At 40.1% G+C, this 21,161-nt stretch overlaps 1 protein-coding gene across 6 annotated transcripts in view; it reads left to right on the top strand.

The window, feature by feature from the left end:
- Positions 1 to 17,788, top strand: part of UBE3D (ubiquitin protein ligase E3D) — a 166,695-nt gene extending 148,907 nt beyond the window's left edge. For 2 of the 6 annotated variants that reach the window (XM_070376256.1, XM_070376260.1), the window contains exons 11-12: positions 16,909 to 16,972; positions 17,232 to 17,788. In XM_070376256.1, the coding sequence (XP_070232357.1) occupies positions 16,909 to 16,972; positions 17,232 to 17,431 (264 nt within the window). In that variant the 3' untranslated portion in view covers positions 17,432 to 17,788. The remainder of the gene's footprint in view (positions 1 to 16,908; positions 16,973 to 17,231) is intronic. The other 4 variants (XM_070376259.1, XM_070376262.1, XM_070376258.1 and 1 more) reach the window with 3 other exon arrangements.
- The last annotated feature ends 3,373 nt before the right edge of the window (positions 17,789 to 21,161 follow it).

The raw sequence follows: 21,161 nt of genomic DNA, 5'->3' as shown, positions 1-21,161 counted from the left end.
GAAAAATGTCTATTTAGATCCCTTGCCCATATTTTTGATTGGGTTGTTCTTTTAATATTGAACTGCATGAGCTATTTGTATATTTTGGAGATTAATCCCTTGTCAGTTACTTCATTTGTAGATATTTTCTCCCATTCTGAAGTTGTCTTTATGTTTTATTTATGGTTCAGTTGTTTTCATTTTAGCTCTTCTGTTGGGCATTTCGTTAGGATTTTTATTTGCATCTCCCTGATGACCAGTGATACTGAGCACCTTTTCATTTTTGGTTACTTAAATGCTTTTGTGAAGTAAGACTTTTTATGGTTTGATTTGGAGGAGTCCCTGTTACAACCAGACTCCACTCCTGATAATACGTTCAGGTTTTACAAGAACCTGCTGCTGCTCCTCAGTAGCTGGGAAAGGTTTTACATCTGAATAAGGTTGCTCTAAATTATCAAAATTACCATGAAACATGCCCTTCCATTTCTTGTTTTCTTCTCTTTTCCAAAGATACTGTGAAGTTATAGGGTATTTTCCTTTAGTGATGTCAGAAATACTCCTCCGAATTAGCCAAACAAGTAGACAAAACTACTTTTATTTTCTTTGGGATAGACTTCCAGTACCCACAACCTTTGCAACAACTGTCTCAACCTCATCCTTTCACAGCTGTGACAAACAAATTAATGCAGGGACCTGTCCCACGCAAGGCAGAGTCACCTCTATCATTCCATGCCCAAGGGGTTTCTTGGTGAGCCTTTTTCAGGAAGTATTTTTCTTTTACTTATACAGGAAAGTCTTTACCTAGTTTTTTTTTTTTTTTTTTTTTAAAGTAAGTTCTCTATCTAGAAAGATTCCTTTTTCCATTTAAGTTCTGGTAACAGAGCTTCAGAGAAGGCAATGGCACCCCACTCCAGTACTCTTGCCTGGAAAATCCCATGGACGGAGGAGCCTGGAAGTCTGCAGTCCGTGGGGTCGCTGAGGGTCAGACATGACTGAGCGACTTCACTTTCACTTTTCACTTTCATGCTTTGGACAAGGAAATGGCAACCCACTCCAGTGTTCTTGCCTGGAGAATCCCAGGGACGGGGGAGCCTGGTCTACGGGGTCTATGGGGTTGCACAGAGTCGGACACAGCTGAAGCGACTTAGCAGCAGCAGCAGCAGCAGCAGCAACAGAGCTTAACTTTTTCCTTTTAGTTCAAATGGGAAAGGAAGGGACTCGTGAGACTTCTTTGGTTGGAGTTTCTCTCTCTGTTGCTAAGGATGTATTTTTCTCACCTGTTTACATTATGTAACCAGACAGAAAGGTTCATCTCTGAGTGGTTGAGGACCTGGCTTCTGAATAGGATCTGAGTGCACTTTGAAAATGGAATATGGTGATAACCAGAGTTGGGTAGCAGGTATGTATGTGTACACATAAGGTAACATGTCCAAAGCACTTTAGAAGCAGTAAGACAATCTCTAGTTCTTATCTCCAAATTCCAGTCCTCACTGAAGGACCCACTTTCTGTGGGAGAATGTCCGGGATAAGACGAGTCTGAGTCCTGTCCTACCAGAAAGCAAACCAACCAACCAGCCCAACAAAGAAACAAAGAAAAGACAGTGTAAATGACTGGGATCACATCCTCAGGACTTAGCCTCCAAGTTGAAGAGGTTCTCGCTGACACAGATGGGACTATGTGAGCATTAATACAAATAATGACTATAGTAGATTAAATAGTATTGGATGAATTTTACATCCTTGAGTTTATAATCACACTAAAAACACAAAACACACTCTCCACATTCTAGTGTATGGAAAACCAAGAGGGTGAAAGATCTGATTTCTTCAAAACATAAAAATCAAAGGGAGAAAAAAGGAGAGAAGAGGAACTTATGATTTAAAAGAAAGTTAAAAAACATATGAAACCATTGTAACACTACTTAGACATGTTGGGATTCTAATTTGAACAAACAGCAGCTGTTAAAAAATTTTATGAGCTAGTTGGGGAAACTTGGTCCCCGAATGGGTATTTGACTATGTTAAGGAATTATTATTAATGCTCTGGATGTGATCATGGCATTGTGGTTTTATTTTTATACCAATCCTCCTCTTTTAGAGACACATACTGAGTTATATACAAAATATATATCTGTGATTTGCTTCAGCAGAGTTCTGTGGCAGAGCTTTGGATGAAATGAAATGACCATGAATTGGTAATTATTAGTTTCTGGATAACATCTGGAGATTTATCAAAATACTATTCTCTTTACTAGAGAATGTTGATATTTGAAATCTTTCATAAATTGAAAACAAACAAAAAACAGCTAAGGGCCCTGCAGATTGGTCACTGGCTGAAGTCTGAACAGTGAGAGGAGACCATGGGGGATGCTAGGACTTGTGTGAGGAGCCCTGTCTTTTTTCTTATTATTATTGAAGTAAAATTGACTTAAAGCACAAGTTTCAGGTGTACAACATCATGATTTAATAGTTTTGTACATTACAACAAGGAGCCCTATGTTGACAGGTTTTGTTCATAAGTTTGTCAGAATGAAAAGATAATAATCCACTGATCTGACCTGTCCTCAACATTTTTCTCTCCACATTTGTTCATTGGAATCATACTAATGTTACGAACCAAGCGTTCTTGAGAAAAGGAATGAGATCATGCACTCTTATCTCATACAGCATTCTTTGTCTCAAAACCCTTACTGAAGGACCCCCAACTGGGCCTACTTTCCTTTCCTGTTTGTTTCTCATACCTTAGAAAGATGACCTCAAAGAAATTTGGGGGAAATTTTAAATATATATATATATATATACACATACATATATATATACTTTTTTTTTCCTCAAATAAAACTTTTTTACCCCTAAACCATTGGAAAATAGAGAACATTTTTCAAAAATGTTTATAGGCCTCATCTTTCTGAGAACACAGCAGACTCATTGGAATAGTTGTTTATGCTCACAGCCTTTTAGCAAGTTAGTTGCGTTAAAGACACCTAAAACAATAAAAAAGTTTCAAAATTTTCTCTACTTTCCACCAAAATATAGTGCATTTCTTTCTCATGGCTTTCCAGTCCTTACTCTCCTTAGGTCAAAATTTATGTTTCTGTGTCTTATCTCAGAACTTCCCTGAAATGACTCTTTCACATTTTGTTGTGAAGGACCGATAGGTATTTAATGTTAATCTTGCAGTTCATGAGGTTCAGACCCTACATAGGTAGGAGGAGCGAGGCTTTTGGCTGAATAAGCTTCTCTCCTCATCAGTGTGGAGGAGGAAGAGAGGGTCTTCCTGGGGCCAGTCACAGACAGTGTCTCATCCAGTCCTTGACCAGCCAGAGGAAGAGGGAAGCCCCAGACTACAGATGCAGCAACTCAGGCACGGACGCTCAGTAACCTGACTGTGTTGCCTTTGGAAGACACTTATGCTCTTTCTCCTAACTCAGGGAGCATTCCCAGGTGTAAATTGTGCCAGCTGTGACTTGACTGAAGCATGCAAGTTATTCATTCATTTTGTGACGCCATCTCATAGCACATGCATTTCTGTGGAAACCTGGCACCATGAACTCAGTGAACTCTGGAAACCAGCATTTTAAGGCAGTTAGCTGATTTTAAAGGTTTCTAATATTTCCTAACAAAATATAGTTAGAGACATTGGTCATCTCCCAGGTATTCAATAACCCAGAAGCCAGAAAGGACCAATCCACATTGTAATACACTAATGGTTGAGTGGTTATAGGTTGTATTTATGTCCATCCAGTCATTCCCACTGCTTTCCAGACTGCTTTGATGAATTATCAGTCATGCTTCTTTATAGTTAATGCTGTGAGTTGGATATATTGGGGAAAAGCTTATTTATTGGTAACTTCAGCCAGATGGTTTCATGTATTAAAGACTCATGGCTTAGTCAATAATACTGGATTCAGAACTGAATTTCTATGGAATGAATCATGTCTCTAACCAAGGATGTGCTGGTTTGAACCCCATGGAGTTGGAGTTACACACCTTCCTTACATAATCCCTATCAGTGGCCTCTGGGCTCAATTATTTTTCTAGTAGCTGGTGATTTTCAACTAAGCCATCTACATTCTTCTGTTTGCAAACCCTATAGGCTTGCAGTTTTTTCTTCAGATGCAGCATCTGCAGTTTCATTCCCTGCCACTGGTAGATAGTATTGTCCTAGGGTAGTATAAGTGAGAGAAAGCCTTATGTAAGCCTTGGAAATTTCATATACACAATCAGCCATTTGTGCTTCTTCCTTTAAAAATAATTAAAGAAGCATGAATTTATTCATGAATAGCAGAGAAGATGCATTGGTAGCAATATTTAAAATACATAAAACATTTATGTATAGTTATAATAAGGCTTCACCTGTCTGCACTTTCCTCGTATCTACCTGATTTCTTCTGTCTCCTCATGGAGCTTAGATGGCAGGTGCAAAAGTTGATCACTTTGAACCCTGGAAACCCTTGATAAGTATGTGCCCTTTTCTGAGCTTATATCCTGAGCTGTTCTTAACTTGGAGACACTGCACCAACAACCCCTTTTTGCTTTCTGTGTGGTTTAAAGCAAAAAAAAAAAAAAAAACAAAAACCCTCAAAACACTGTCTTCTTTGATGTGCTCCTTTCCACAAGCACGCACTTTTGTTTCTTTGTATAGTTATAAAATCCTCATGCACCTCCTTTAAAATAAATAAATTACAGTTTTATGAGCCTCGTTTATTTCCAGCAACTCCAAATAATAGGCTTCGAAAATAAATGGTGTTTATTTTAAAATGAATATGGTAGCATGCTTTCCATTCTAAAGATTTGTGTATCTTCAATATCATATTTTCAAAGTAATGTCTAGGTAGTAAGTGGCTAAAGAAGATAACATCATCTGATCATAATTTGATCCCTTTCTTACTTGGCCTTAACTATTATTTGATTATTCCAAGTCATAATCTTTTCAACTGAACTGATTATGCCAGTGTAACTTATCCTGTTTGCTAAACTTTCAGACAAAAAATCCTTTCTGAGATTTCAGGCCGATTTCTCATTTAGCCTGTTGGCTCACTTTACTTGCCAGAGGTTTTCTTCTAATTGAAGAGTTATTTTCTCTTTATAAGTAAGGCTTTAATTTGCCCTTCTATCTTTTTCTTTCTCCTCCTTATGTCTAACCTAAAAGAAATAATCTACTTTCTTCTTAAAACATAAGACTGACTGCATCATTTCAAGTGCTACTAAGCGTGGCTTAAAAATTTGGAATATGATGGATTCTTTCTTCAACTAAAGTTACTATAGCAGTTATCTCTCACCATAATTAGATGGAAGGGAGCTTTGACGATGAAATGAATACTAGGCTCAAAAAAAGGCCCGATTGCACACGCAGCCTTTTGACTAGCTTGTAGCAGTGAGCAGAAGTTACTCATCTTCTCTAGTAGGAACACCTTGGTTCCTCATTTATGATCTAGAGACAATTAAATTAGAAATTTAATTCAGGTGGATTTTATAAAGATTTAGTGAGATGATGCCTGGCACTTAATTTCTTCACTGCATGAAAAACATATTAACATTTACTAAAGGGCTTGTGCTTGTGTGTTAGTTGCTCAGTCACATCCGACTCTGCAACCCCACGGGCTGTAGCCTGCCAGGCTTCTCTGTCCATGGAATTCTCCAGGCAAGAGTACTGGAGTGGTTTGCCATTCCCTTCTCCAGGGGATCTTCCTGACCGAGGGATCGAACCTCGGTCTCCCACATTGTGGGCTGGTTCTTTACCGTCTGAGCCACCAGGGAAGCCCCAAAGGGCTTATGCAAACGAAAAAATTAACCCCCCTGTTGGTAGATTAAAAAAAAAGGACATGAACTCATAATTAATCAGTTTACAAGAAAAACAATTATTAAGCATCTGGGGAAATGTTTAAACTCATAGCAGTTAAATAAAATTCAAAAAGCACTGAGATGTCCTTTCCTTTTACTAAATTAGCACTGCTACTGCTGCTACTGCTAAGTTACATCAGTCGTGTCCGACTCTGTGCGACCCACAGCCGGCAGCCCACCAGGCTCCTCTGTCCCTGGAATTCTCCAGGCAAGAATACTGGAGTGGGTTGCCATTTCCTTCTCCAAAATTAGCACTAATTTAAAAAAATTAAAAAAGTCAGATGCTGGTGGCATTACCAGTTGGTACAGCTCATTGAAAAAAATATGCATCAAATTATATTCATACCTTTCAATCTAATAATCCCATTTCTGGGACTCTATTCTGAGGAAATATTCTGAAGTGTTGAAAAAAACTTATAAACATGATAGTGATTATTTCATCATTACTTTTGATCTTGACAAACCTGGGAAAAACTTAAGTTTGTAAAAGATTAAGTTATGATAGACTTCTGCAGCTATTAAAAGAAAGATTCATTGAGCAGCACCTAAAAATGTTTATGATGTAAAAAATATGCACACTGATAATCAACATGAGGGAATTCACAGGTGACTCAGTGGTAAACCTGCCTGCCAGTGTAGGAGACACAGGTTCGATCCTTGGGTGGGGAAGATTCCCTGGAGGAGGAAATGGCAATGCAATCCAGTATTCTTGCCTGTAAAATCTCTTGGACAGAGGAGCCTGGTGGGCTACAGTCCATGAGATTGTGGAGTCACACACAACTAGCAACTGAGCATGCGTGCACAGCGCAATCACTATGAGAACAATTCATCTTAGAACCATGTGGGAATAGACCAAGTGATGTTAGGGTATTAGAGCATATTTTTTTCTTCTTTCCTGTTTCCCCAAATCTTTTGTAAGATACTATTACTATTAAGATTAAAATTAGAGTTTTAGTTTAATGTATTCACCCCCAAAAAATATTTGGCAAGTGCCTCTTATGTGTCCAGAAAATTTGGTATAGCAATTTGGGCTTTAAAAAAATGCCAGAATCTTTTTTCGGTATTTACTCCAGGGCAATACAAAAGCAAAGAAGTGTGCTTAGTGAACTCTTTACAGTAAGTACTTCACATACAACCTAAGATTAAGGTTCTATTGTGTGTAACCTAAGCATTTAATGCCAGACCGTCAGCCCAACCCATGTTAAACATAGCGGTGTTGAGTCTCACTGTGGCCATCTGCTTCAGGACTCATTCCAAAATTAACTCACTAGCTTACTCAGGTCATTCCACCAAGGAAAATGGGATCACAGTGATATATTAACCATAACATCAATGTGAACAAGACTTTGAATAATGCATCTCAGAGCAACACTCTAGGTAACTGAATTAGAATAAGCCAGACAAGGTCATTTGCAAAGTACTGTGGCATTATTTAAGCTGACATTTTTGGTGAAATAATTGCAGAGTCACTGAAAGCTGTAAGAAAGAGTGAAAGATGGCTTGTACACTTTCCCCAGTTTCCTCCAGTGGTAGCATTTTACAGAACTGTGGTACTGGGCATTGACAAGGTACAGTCCTCCCATCTGAGTCACATCTCCCTGGTTGTATTTGTACTCCTGTATGTCTGTGTGTGCAAATGTGTGAGATTCTGTGTAATTATATCCCTTGGTATGTTTGTGCATCCACCGAAGTCAAGATGCTGAGCAGTTCCATCGGCACCAAATCCTTCCCGTTGCTCCTTCATAGTCACACCCTTCCTCCACTCCCCACCATCCCCAACCCCTGGAAACCACTGCCTTGTCCTCTAGTTGTGAAATTTTGTCATTTCAAAAATGATTCATAAATGAAACCATACAGTATGGAAAGCTCAACCCTTTGAGCTTGGCTCATAACTCCCTTGTGAATCTTCCAAGTTGTGGCATGTATCAATAGTTTGCTGCTTGTCAGTGCTGCCAAGGAAGTATTCATGGTGGATATACCATCATTAACCATGCATCTGGGCTGATTCCAGGTTTTGGCTATTAAAATAATGCTGCAATGAACATTCACATACAAGTGTTTATGTAAACATAAAGTTTTCATTTCTCTGGGATAAATGTCTGAGACTGGAACTGCTGGGTCATACAGTGATTACATGTTTAGTTTTTAAAGATGCTGCCAAACTGTTTTCTAGAATGCCTATACTGTTTTATAGACATACTCCAAGCAAAGTATGGGAGGATTTTTCTTTTTTTCTTTCCCAAATTATTCTGAAGTCCTATTTGTGACAGTTTTCTGAACTAACCAAATAATTTTGCTAAAGATAGCCATGTTGAGTAGGTAGATTTAGAAAAGAGAACTTTATCAGGGCATGTCAGAAGCTCCTCCCTCCAACCCCCTCCCCCCCAAAAAAATCACTTAATCTTCATAGATGAGCTTTACACAGTAGGTCAATTCGAAATATTTGACCCCTTTAGTCTTGCTCAGATGGTGAAAAATATGCCAGCGATGGGAGAAACATGGATTCGATCATTGCATCAGGAAGATACCCTAGAGAATAAAATGGCAAGCCACTCCAGTATTCTTGCCTGGAGAATCCCATGGATAGAGGAACCTGGTGGGCTACAGTCCATGGCATGGTAAAGAGTCAGACACAACTGAGTGACTAACACTTGAACTTTTCAGTCTGTAGGCAGCTAGCAAAATAGACTCAACCCTCATTTCATAGCTGTTGGGCTCAATCTCCTATACCCATAACAGAATATTGGCCTGGACATAATTTGTTTCTCCCTTGTGTGACAATCTTTCTGTCTTCTATAAGGGAAAAAAATGTTTTTTTAAAGGATTTCTGGATACCCTAGATCAGCATCTTCACTTTGCACTGGCCAGAAATGAAGGCCCTGGACTAGGAGTTAGAAGACCTGTGTTTAAGTCCCTCCTCTAATAAGCTGTGTACTGTAAACACATCCCTTACCCTCTCTAAGTTTGCTCAGCTGAATAAGCTAGATGAATTCCCAGTGGAACCACCTGGAGGACCTGCAGGACCCAGTTGCTGGTCTGCCCCTGGAGGCTCTGGTTGAGCAGTTCTAGAATGGAACAGGAGAATCTGCCTGATATACAAGTTCCAGGAGATACCAGTGAGACTGGACCAGAGATGACACCCTGAGAACCCAGGCCAGATTATGCTAAAGTGCCTTCTGGCTCAACACCATCACCCATCCGCCTCCAAAGGACCCCTCAGGTTTGCTTTCCAGAATGAGTTATTCGTTTGACCCTTTTTTAAAGTGACCAGATATATAGTGGAGCATAATGCAGCCGTTTAAACTGTCATAGAAGAATATTCACTGTCATGGGGAGTTACATACGATATCGTTAGGTTATAAACCTACAAAACAGCATATGCAGAAATGTCCAGTTACACACAGAAAAGACATCTAAAAAGATATATCTAAAACGTCACTAATAGTTATCTCTAAATCATAAAGTTGTAAAAATTTTATTTTCCTCTTTCTATCCATTTCTGTTTTCTAATTTTGTCTGTAACTCATATTATTGATAATTTATGAGAACAAAGAATCCCCATGAGCAGAACAACTCCTGATTTCTCTAGGTTTTAATAATTATGGTTAAATACCAACCAGCACAAATAAGGCTCTTCAGGTATGAGATAAAATTGTCTAGGAGGCTTTAGAGAGGTAGCTACGACCTTCCTTAGCCTAAAAAGTATGGGCGATCACTTTGTGCTGTTCTTCTTACTCGACAGAATTCTGTACACGTGCACCTAAGTAGTCCTGCCCCAGGACCACTTGTTACAGCATCTCATTATTGCCTGGGTGATGTTTCCATAGAGCTTTTCCACGGCTAACTAGTAGGATCAACAGCTATAGCCTCCCAAGCTAGTCCCTCCTTCATCCTTGACGATGGGTTGATGTGTTTAGACGAAGCTAGTTCTTCCTTTGGGACTAGGAGGGACTAGTATCTCTGTTAGAAAAATTAATATTTACTCCTAAAATAGGAATGTTAAATTATCCCTGACATAAATTTATATAGATGCCAGAAACCAGTTACCTTCTGTGGAAAGCTGTTTTGTTCCTCATGTGGCTTCGTGTCCCCTCCTGGAATTTCTAACTATACTGATGTCCCCAAAACACCATTTTCTTCAACACCCACACTTCTCAAGGTTAAGATAGATTAGAATGAACATGACTTCCTTGAAATACTATTTATTAAAATGGTTTTGCTGTTAAAAATTTTAAGGATTAATATTATAGAAAAACGTTCCATATCTGAACTCTAGTAACTCCATTTCTGAATAAACGTGTTTGATTGGAGGCATGGTGTTGAAAGGGCAGTGCAGTGGTGATTTCAAAACACCACTTCTGTCCAGAGCTGCAGCACACCACTGTTCCTTTCTGCCAAGTTCCCTCCTGTGCCTATCCCTTAAGAATGAGAAATTCAAAGGACTTTTTGATTTATGAGTGATAGTGTGTTTACTGGGGTAGCACTATTTACCATTTTACATTTAACACCCACCCATATTGGTATCTATCATAGATTTTTTTCCTTTTAACAAATGTGTTTTGTGCTTGAGAAAATATATTTTTATGTATGACCTCAAGACTGTTGCCATCTACATGTCTGCCCCATGTGTTTGCTATCATGGGTGAAGCTGCTGGGTTTGCCTTATGTAACTGGGAGCTCCAGCAGCTGCATCCGGATGCTTGTTCACTGCAGTGCTGTTGTAAAATAGCACCATCCCACACCAGCAATGCTTCCACAACCCCCTTACTGTGAAAGAGGTGATGGGAAGGTTACATCTAGACATTTCTTGCTTTGTTGAAAAACAGGCTCAAGACCCAGAAATTGCTGCATTTGTCCATATGTCAAGCCTCATCGGGAAGGAAAGGGCCTCTCTTTATCTCACTCACATCTCTGTCTTCTGGTACTTCACACACTGCCCTTGACTAGAAAACATAGCTGTGCTTTGCTTTACTGGTTCTGGTAGGTGAAAAACACAAGCTTTTGATTGATCTGTAAATTTTCCTACTGTGTTGTTCTTGTTGTTGTTCAGTTGCCAAGTCATGTCCAATTTTTGTGAATTGTGTGACTGCAGTACCCAAGGCTTCCCTGTCCTTCACAGTCTCCTGGAGTTTGCTCAAATTCATGTTTGTTGAGTCGGTATGCTATCTAACCATCTCATCCTTTGTCGCCCTGTTCTCCTCCTGTCCTCAGTCTTTCCCAGCATCAGGGTCTTTTCCAATGAGTTGGCTCTTCGCATCAGGTAGACAAAGTATTGGAACTTCAGCTTTAGCATCAGTCCTTCCAAAGAATATTCAGGGTTTAGGATTGACAATTTGATCTCCCTGAAGTTCAAGGGACTCTCAAGAGTCTTTTCCTGCACTACAGTTCAAAAGCATCAGCTCTTTAGTGCTCAGCCTTCTTTCTGATTCAGCTCTCACATCCATACATGACTACTGGAAAAATCATATCTTTGACTATACGGACCTTGTCAGCAAAGTGATGTCTTTGCTTTTTAATGTGCTGTCTAAGTTTGTTATAGCTTTCCTTTCAAGGAGCAAGCATCTTTTAATTTTATGACTGCAGGCACTGTCCACAGTGATTTGAAGCCCAAGAAAATAAAATCTGTCACTACTTCAACTTTTCCCCCTTCTGTTTGCCATGAAGTGATGGGACCAGATGCCATGATCTTAGTTTTTTGAATGTTGAATTCTAAGCCAGACTTTTCACTTTCCTCTTTCACCCTCATCAAGAGGCTCTTTAGTTCCTCTTCACTTTCTGCCACAAGAGTGGTATCATCTGCATATCTGAGGTTATTTATATTTCTCCAGGAAATCCTAATTCCAGCTTGTGCATTTCACATGATATACTCTGCATATAAGTTAAATAAACAGGGTGGTGATACACAACCTTGTCATACTCCTTTCCCAATTTGGAACCAGTCAGCTATTCCTTGTCCAGTTGTAACTATTGCTTAATTGACCCACATACAGGTTTCTCAGGAGGCAGGTAAGATGGTCTCGTATTCTCATCTCTTTAAGAATTTTTCAGTTTGTTGTGATCCACACAGTCAAAGGCTTTAGTGTAGTCAGTGAAAAGTAGGTGTTTTTCTGGAATTCTCTTGCTTTTTCTGTGATCCAACAGATGACGGCAATGTGATCTCTGGTTCTTCTACCCTTTCTAAACCCAGCTGGTACATCTGGGAGTTCTTCATTCATGTACTATTGAAACCTAGCTTGAAGGATTTTGAGCATTACCATGCTAGCATGTGAAATGAGTGCAACTGTGTGGTAGTTTGAGCATTCTTTGGCATTGCCCTTCTTTGGGATTGGAATGAAAATCGACCTTTTCCAGTCCTATGGCCGCTGCTGAGTTTTCCAAATTTACTAGCATATTGAGTGCAGCACTTTAACAGCATCATCTCTTAGGATTTGAAATAGCTCTGCTGAAATTCCATCACTTCCACTAGCTTAGTTCATAGTGATGCTTCCTAAGGCTCACTTGAATTCATACTCCAGGATGTCTGGCTCTAGGTGAGTGATCACACCATTGTGGTTATCCTGGTCACTAAGAGCTTTTTTGTATAGTTCTTCTGTGTATTCTTGCCACTCTTCTTACTTTTTTCTGCTTCTGTTAGATCCTTACCATTTCTGTCCTTTATTGTGTCCATTCTTACATGAAAGTTGCCCTTGATATCTCTAATTTTCTTGAAGAGATCTTTGTTCTTTCTCATTCTATTGTTTTCCTAGTGTACCATGGCCTAAATAAAATACAAGGTAGAGGTTTAAATGACATTAAAGACACTGATTTTACTTGCTTTTTTCCTACTTTCTAAAGGCTCTTACAGAATTTGAGTTGGAAGGCTTCACTGATGTTTGCTTGGTCTAGTATTCCTGTCTACATTCAATGTACACATACTTATTGTCATTTTAGAGGGATAGGATCGTCTTCCTTATTGTATTGCTTCTCACATCTTTGGTCCTTTATTCCATCCTTCCTATTAGCTAGTAGTTCATTTAGCAAAGCCAGCTTCTTTTAATGGGAAAAAAGGTATATCCCACTGTGTGCCATGCCAGGCTTTATTACCACACAAGTTTTCCTAATTAGAATAATAACTACCTCTAATAATAACTAATTAGAATAATAACTTCTTGAGAAATCTTACTTCCTTTCATAACCCAAGAATGGTCTTTTTTGTGTCCTCAGGTGTTAGGCGTCCATCCTAGACTTATCCCAACCTACTAGAATCATCTCATTACTCGACTGTCTCCCCCACTCACATATTAGTGCCACAAGGGAATGCCTTCTCAGTGTGTTCTCTGACTGGACAGTCACAGACGTATAGATGGTATTTAATCATTTACTAAACTGAGTGAATGAAGCCAGCTTGCCAGCCCAGTAGAGGAAAATCTCATATTATTTATTCAGTGCCAAGAGTGGAGTCCACATGTCATCAACACAGGCCTGATTGATGCTAAATTAGCAAGTTAGGAAGCATTTTGTACCCTGTTGTCATTTAAGACTCAAAATAATGTGATTGAAAAAGTAATTTTCTTTCATTATTTTTATATTTACATTTACATTGTATATTTTATTTTGTAAATGAAGCTTGAGCCTAGAAACTGGATTTTATAATATTAATATAAAATTTGTTTCCATGTCATAACATTTATTTCAGAACATAACTTTGAACATGAACCATACCTAAACAAAAAATATATTTAAGGCATAGTTTTTTATATTTACTTATGAAGTCTACAGTACCCTTTAAAAGGAATGTTTGTGTGTGGCTGTGCTACTTATTCTGAAGAGTCTTTTCTAAAGCTCAATTTTACTATGAAACTCACATTTTTCAGTATTTTACAGTTTTATCTGTCTTGTATTGTGCACCTCAAAGCATTTATGTAGCATTTTTTTAAATGTTAATTTTATCTTGTGCAGGCTGCCTTGACAGCATGTCTTTCTATTGATTGAAATTCCAACTCTATGCTGAGGAATAGAATTCATAGTATAATTTTGTTAACTAAGACAAAAAGAGCATTCAAAAGTGTTTAGCATATTTACGCAATTGTACCGAAGCATTATAAACTGAACATTTGGTCAACTATTACTGCAGCCTGGCCCTGCTTATGGTGGCTTAAGATTGTTTTTAGATGGTGACTCAAAGCAGAGACAGTATTTTTAGACAGTTTCACTCTCCCTCCCCTTTTCCATTCCCCAGTGTCCACTTTCAGGAGGAGAGAACAAAGAGGGTGAAACCTTACAGCAAACTCCAAAGAGCCCTATCTCCCTTGTTTCTAATCATTATTTATACTTTTGTAACTAGATACTCCAGAAATGCAGCAATGGAGCCTGAAGCTGTAGCTGTACTCATAGACTCTGCAAAGCTTTAAAACTTTTTACTTTGGGGAATAAAACTAAAAAGATGAAATACGGAGATTTTTCTCAGTGTAATGGAACAAAATAAAATTATCCTCTCTTAAAATAAATGGCAGGTAGGGAAAGCAATTTTTCCTGTCACGGATAAAAGCTAGGGAAAACAAAATCTGCATTTGAAATATGTTATCTCAAAATGTTTTAAATAAAAAGAAGCTAAACTACATTGTACAGTACCTGTTCCCAAGGATGATTGCAGTTTCTTGTTATTAAGTCCTGAGAAACACAGAGTGTCCTTGGCAGGCGGCACTATAAAAACAAACAAGAAAAAAAAAGACGTAGGTCAAATTAAATTTTTTTTCTCTTTTGACTGAGGGGCTGCATTTTGCATTATTTGTTTTAATGAGCGCAGCCTCTTATGTAGTTTTCTCCATCTTGCACCCATGTTCCCAAGCATGCAAAAGAAAGTAACTCTTTGATATATGAGACAATATGAAGATTAAAAGTCCCCCAACCTGTGCAATTTTATCTTGATCATCTATCTGTAAACTTACAAGGGGGAAAGCATGGATTAGAAATAAAAATTTCTTCCTAAACCCATCACTGCTGCTGCTGCTGCTAAGTCACGTCAGTCATGTCCGACTGCGCGACCCCATAGGTCGCGACCCCACCAGGCTCCTGTCCCTGGGATTCTCCAGGCAACAATACTGGAGTGGGTTGCCATTTTCTTCTCCAATGCATGAAACTGAAAAGTGAAAGGGAAGTTGCCCAGTCGTGTCCGACTCTTAGCGACCCCATGGACTGTAGCCTACCAGGCTCCTCCATCCATGGGGTTTCCCAGGCAAGAGTACTGGAGTGGGTTGCCATTGTATCCTGAGCAAGTCACTTAGGTTTTCTGAGTTTCCGTTTCTTCACTTGTAAAAGTTTCAGATGCCTGCTTTACCTAAATCATAAGACTGCTGAGGATGAAAAGAATCAAAATAGGAAAGTGTTTTACAAGTTTCTGGTAGGTCCTGTTATAGAGTTTAATGAGCTTGTTGAAGGTCACAGAGACATCTAACTGAACTTCTTGTTGAAGGTCATGGAGAGATTTAAGTCTAAACTTCAGCATTTTTCAGCACTGGCACTGTTAATGCTTTCAGGCTGATTATTCTTTCTTATGGGGAGCTGTCCTGCACATTATCGGAATATCCCTCCCTCTCTACCCACTAGATGCCTTTAGCATCCCCCAAATTGTGCCAGCCAAAAATATCTCCAGGGACTTCCCTCGTGGTCCAGCAGCTGGGACTCCGTGTTTCCACTGCAAGGTGCACGGGTTCTGTCTCCGGTCCCAGAACTAAGATTCTGCATGCCATGACAAAAAAAAAGAAATCCTCAGACACTACCACATGTACCCTGGTGGGCAAAATTGTCCCAAGTAGAGGACCACAGATCTGTGTGGTTCTAGGGCAAAAGTTCTTAACCATTTTTATGACAACATTTGTCACCATCAGTTATTCTAAGTAGTTCTGGTTGGAATACTCCATGACATAGCAGCTTTCAGAATTCAAAAAGGGATAACTGGTTTTCATCTGTCATCTTTGTGTCTCTGAGTATCGCCAGTGGCATTGGTTTCTTGAGAAGGTCCCTGTGAACTGCTGTTGAAGAAGCAGTCTCCCAACAGAGATACTGACAACAGTGAGCCAGAAGTCAGACTCAGTAACCCCTGAAACCTCTTCCTGGGATTCTGTGATCATCCCCTAAGGGGCCCAGCTGGTCTCTCTTCAGCAGCCCCTTCTCATCTGAATATTCATGGGCTTCTAATATCTGTTACCAGCTGAGAGGCCAGGGAGAGAAACACAAGTGTTTTCATAACTATTATCACGGACTCTTGACTCTAAGCCCTTGAGGTTTGCACCAGTTGTCCAAGTTTACATGTTCCATAAGAAGAGGTGAGCTCATGTCCTTCTACTCTGCTATCTGTCTCCTCCCCACCCCATGTTTATATTTTGTTTAGAAATCTTAACCTCTCTTCTTTGCCTGCTCCTTCAACTTTGTTCTCACTGCAGAACTTGATAGAGAAACTCAGCTGGAAGTTGATACGGAAACGCAGCAGGGGCTTTTCTCACCAGCATCGTATGAAGAGTAACATCCTTCTGAATCACTTGACAAAAAGCAGATGCCTTCTGCCCTTGCACGACTCTTTCCTTTTCCTTTCCCCTTTAGAGGGCTCATTAAATACACGCCTCCTTCAACTGCGTTTGGGGACTTAAGTACCAGCTGTCCAAGAGTGGAATATTTTCGCTTCTGTTGCTCACTCTTTCCCCCAAAAAATGGCCCAGGACAAACTTCCACATCTTTATCTCTGACTGCATGCTGCTCTCTTCCAGATGCTGGCACTCTCCGCAATTTATTATCACCCCTGAACTAGAACTTTCAGAGCATTTATGGTTGACTTTATTATGTTTGTTTCATAATTATCCAAAACTATTGAGAAATTTGATGCATTTGATCTGGGCCTTATTAAATAGTCTGAAATGATTTTGTATCTATATGAATTAAATTTTTTGAAACAACTAAATTTTAAGATAACTTGCGCTGACAAGCCCATGTATATAGTCAAGTGTGGTTAAAAGCATTGGCATAACCGGAAGAGATATTAGTGTAATTAACAATCATGACAAGAACCTGGAATTGCCCAGGAGTCTTCAGGATTTGGAACTCTGTTCACAGAACATCCAAAGCAGCTGTTTGAACCAATGGGAACGAGAACTGGATTACTTCATGGCAGTACAATGTTAGTGTCAATTTAAACTTAATTTTTTTTCCCTTTAAAGTGCATGTGAATTATTTTAATTACTGTATGGTTTATTTATGGAAGGACTAATTGGCTCCCTCTGTAAAATAGCAGCGTCTGGCCCAACCAGGAGTCATTTTCTTTGTAAACCAGTGAGCATCCTTACTGACCAGACTTACCTGATCCAGGTTTGATGTGTACTCAGCCATTTCATCACATTATATAAGGAAAGCACTGTGGGTTTTTCTTCCTTTTCCAGGTGGCCTTTTTGAAGATGTAGCCAAGGGAGTCGACACATTCCTCTCCTCAGCACGGGTGCACCGGCAGCCAGCAGTCAGCCCAGTGGGCAGCAGTTACAGAGACAAGAACTCGGCTACAGAAAGAGAACAGGGCATTGCAGTTCTGAGTTTACTTGCTCGCATCTATTCTCTAAGAGAAGAGTTAACTTTAAATCTTTGAAACACCGAGGCTGTGAAAAAAGTCATAGTAGCAGGTTGAGAGATAAGTATAGAATTTTCATCTCTGTTTCCCGCAGAGAGGAACATTCAGATGTGTGCTGTGTCAGCACCACCTGGAGAGAGAGAGCTGGCGAAGACCCATCTGTCCTGTGTGGAGGCAGCGAGGGGCTTCACTGGTGGAATTGAATGTTAGGTGCTGTAAATCTTAGGACATAAACTTGCAGAGAACTTCTCAGATTTGTTTAAAAAAAATTGTTTAAGAAAATATGAAACTCTGTATACCTTATTCAGAGGGGATGCTCAGTAAATAAATGTCTGTTGAATGCCTGATTGTCAAATTAAAGGGTTTCCCATTTATGCAAAACTGCTTGTGTTCCTTTTCTTCTTTATTCCCTTTACCATTACCAAGTACGCTGCAGATCAAGAAATATACCTCACTGGCATCCTGTTACAGAGTTGTCTGAGTCCTTGTGTGCTGGAGCATGTGGTAAGGGAACCGCTGAGAATGACAGAGCTGGAGGGGGTCCTACAGGGCACAGGACCACCCCTCATCTTAGGGAGAAGGTTTGAGACTTGCCAGTCATCTCACAGAAGGAGCCACCTCAGGGCTGGAGGCAGGCAGATCCTTCCTGCTCACTCCTTATTCAGGAGGACAGTCTCTGGATCTGCAGCTGTACCTGCTTCTCACCAAGCCTGTTTGCTACCAAACTCACGTTAGGCTGCTCGCTGCTTGAAAGTCAACACTCCAGAGACAAGTGTTGATTGGAACAGAAAGCCTGCTTTATTCATGAGGTTGGCAGCCTGAGGAGGTGGCGGACTCATGTCCAAAAACCAACTCCAAAGATGCCACTCGACCATTGAAGTTTTTAAAAGGAGAATCATTTGGGGAGGAGATCAGAGTCTTTTTTATCTTCCCACACATGCAGACTTTCTTCTGACTGGCTGTTGGTGAGGTCACAAGTCTGTGCTCCAAGAATCCTGTGCTCTCCCTGGGGTTCCCATCCCCCACCAGGATGGGGCCTTTAGTTTCTGTGTGCATGCGTGCATGCTTAGTCACTCAATCATGTCCAACTCTGTGTGACCCTATGAACTGTAGCCTGCCAGGCTCCTCTGTCCTTGGGATTCTCTAGGCAAGAATACTGGTATGGGTTGGCAGTGCCCTTCTCCAGGAGATCTTCCAGACCCAGGCATCGAACCCACGTCTCTTATGTCTCCTGCATTGGCAGACAGGTTCTTCACCACTAATTCCACCTGGGAAGCCCTTTGTTCCTGCAGAAGAACTCAAGCATATTGTTATGTATGTCCCTTCAGAAGGAACTAGGATCCTGCCTTAATCACTGCACTGTATTTTTTTGATGGGTCCTCCTTAGTTTCTGCATTCCTTCCCTTCTCTGATGAGAAATTGAATCTGCCCTTTGGAGTTCAGGGAAGGTCAAGGAGGCTGAATGACGCCTATACCCTACGAACAAGAAACTGGAGACAAGGAAAGAAGTTGTATCCAGGAAGGCCCCACAGAGCCCTCCTCTGATTCATACTGGCACTAATTCTACCCTGTGGACTATCTAATACCTTTTTACTTAAACATTTTCCTGTCTCCTAATTTCCTAACACCCTTAACATAGGGGTCACTGGCACTGTAATTTAGTGAACCAAAACAGGGGTCCTACTAGCAGAGCAGTGGTGTAACACTCTTAATTCTGCAACTGGTGGACATAGGAATAAAAACCCTGGTTTTGATCCTGCAGAGTCATTTTATTAAGCACAGTTTGAAGCACTGTAGTTCTTAGTATTTTTTCCAGGACTCACAGTCATAAAGGAAAATTGGTTTGACTTCACTTACACTACTAAGCTGCCACACACTTCAGTGACTTTTAATGCTTTAGATTTCTACCTGTCGATATAGAACAGCATTTCTCAACCTTAGTACTATTTACATTTGAAGCTGGTTAAGTTTTTGTTGTGGAAGACTGTCCTCTTCTGTAGGGAGGAGAAACTTTTTTTTCTATACACTTCTAAGTTCAGTGGTTGGGGCTTGCAAATCAAGCTGAGAAAAGACAGATTAATGATAAAAATAAACCAGTTTAATTATGTACATCTGAACAGAAGTTTCACAAAGAAATGAGACTTTAGGAAGTGACCAGATGATTGAGATTTATATACCATCTTAGACAAAGAGAAGGGAGTTTAAGGCTACTGGGCAGGGGGCATTAAGTTCTAGGAAGGTGAGGGGAGGAAATACATCAGAAACAAGGGTTGTCTTGGGCAGATAATGACAATAAGAGTTGTCTCCAGCTGTGGCTCTTTTCCTAGTTCAGAGACACCTTTACAAATGGAAATTTCCTTTTATGAATGTAAGTTTCCTTTACAAATGGGGAAATTTATATTTTTACTCAGTTAAGGATAGAATAAAAAGCTTTTCTTGCTTCTGCCGGTTCTCAGTTGTCTTTAGCTCAAAGTAATCCTTATGCCATAGTGGGATATTTGGGGTAACATATTCTGGTGCCCTTCTGTGGATTGGAGAATGTTTAGCAGCATTCTTGGCCTCCACATGTCAGTTGCCCCCTCCCCTAGCTGTGACAACAAAAAATGTCTGCAGACATTACCTTAGTGGCTGAAAAAAAAATGTGAAAGTGAAGTCGCTCAGTCATGTCTTGACTCTTTGCAACCCCATGGACTGTATACCAGGCTCCTCCGTCCATGGGATTCTCCAGGCAAAAATACTGGGTTGCCATTTCCTTCTCCAGGAGATATTCCCGACCCAGGGATTAAATTTAGTGGCTGAAGTTGACCTCAATTTAGAGCCACTGCTCTTAAGGCTGTGTCATGAGAATGAGATTTGGTGGTTGCCTATGGTGGTGCATCATCAGTGAAACAGTCATTACAAAACCTGAGTCTTTTTCTGGCACATGACTTGGTTTTAGTATACTTTGGTTTATGCAGATAAACGCTGCTGCTGAATACCTTTGTGTGACTATTTCTTAAGAGTTCAGTTTATTTTGATCTAATTGTTGGAGATTGGAATAAATTTGATGAAGCAATGGAATAAATTAGATGTGCCTAAAGTAGAATTCCCTTGAGATAGTTTTTCTTCTTCTGGAAATGAAAGGAACTGTTCCCATACTGATACGTGTTTACAGTTTAGATGGTAAAGGTGATCATGATTTCAAAGATAACTTTGAGAAACATCCCCCATAGAGTGTAAGCCTTCTCTCAGAAGGCGAGAAAGAGAGCATTGAAATAAGGCATGGCTAGTTTCTATAGGCTGGATAATTTCATAGGCTAGTGAATGGGGAGATTTTTGCAATTATTTTGGGGAAGGGGCGGAGATTTCCGGAAATGGCAGAAATGGAGCCACCACCCATTGTGGGGCCTTGTACTGTCAGCCTCAAGCTTCCCTGGTGGCTGATCCTTTTCTTCAGTGGTAAAGAATTTGCCTGCAATGCAAGATATGTGGGTTTGATCCCTGTGTTGGGAAGTTCCCCTGGAGAGGAAAATGGCAACCCTCTCCAGTATTCTTGCCTGGGGAAATTCCATGGTCAGAGGAGCCTGGCGGGCTACAGTCCTTGAGCTCTCAAAAAGTTGGACACAATTGATGACTAAGCAATAACAATAACCATGGTCAGCCTCAAAACTGTCATGGCGCTGGTAAGTGTGTTGTTTAGCATATGCTAATATATTATAATGAGCATATTAATGAGGCTCCGGGTCTACTAGAAATCAAATCTGCCATC

This window comes from Bos mutus, chromosome 9 (genome assembly GCF_027580195.1).
Source record: "Bos mutus isolate GX-2022 chromosome 9, NWIPB_WYAK_1.1, whole genome shotgun sequence".
In the NCBI taxonomy this organism is placed as follows: Eukaryota; Metazoa; Chordata; class Mammalia; order Artiodactyla; family Bovidae; genus Bos; species Bos mutus.
Note: the sequence above shows the minus strand (reverse complement) of the source record. Positions and strands in the feature narration are given on the sequence as shown.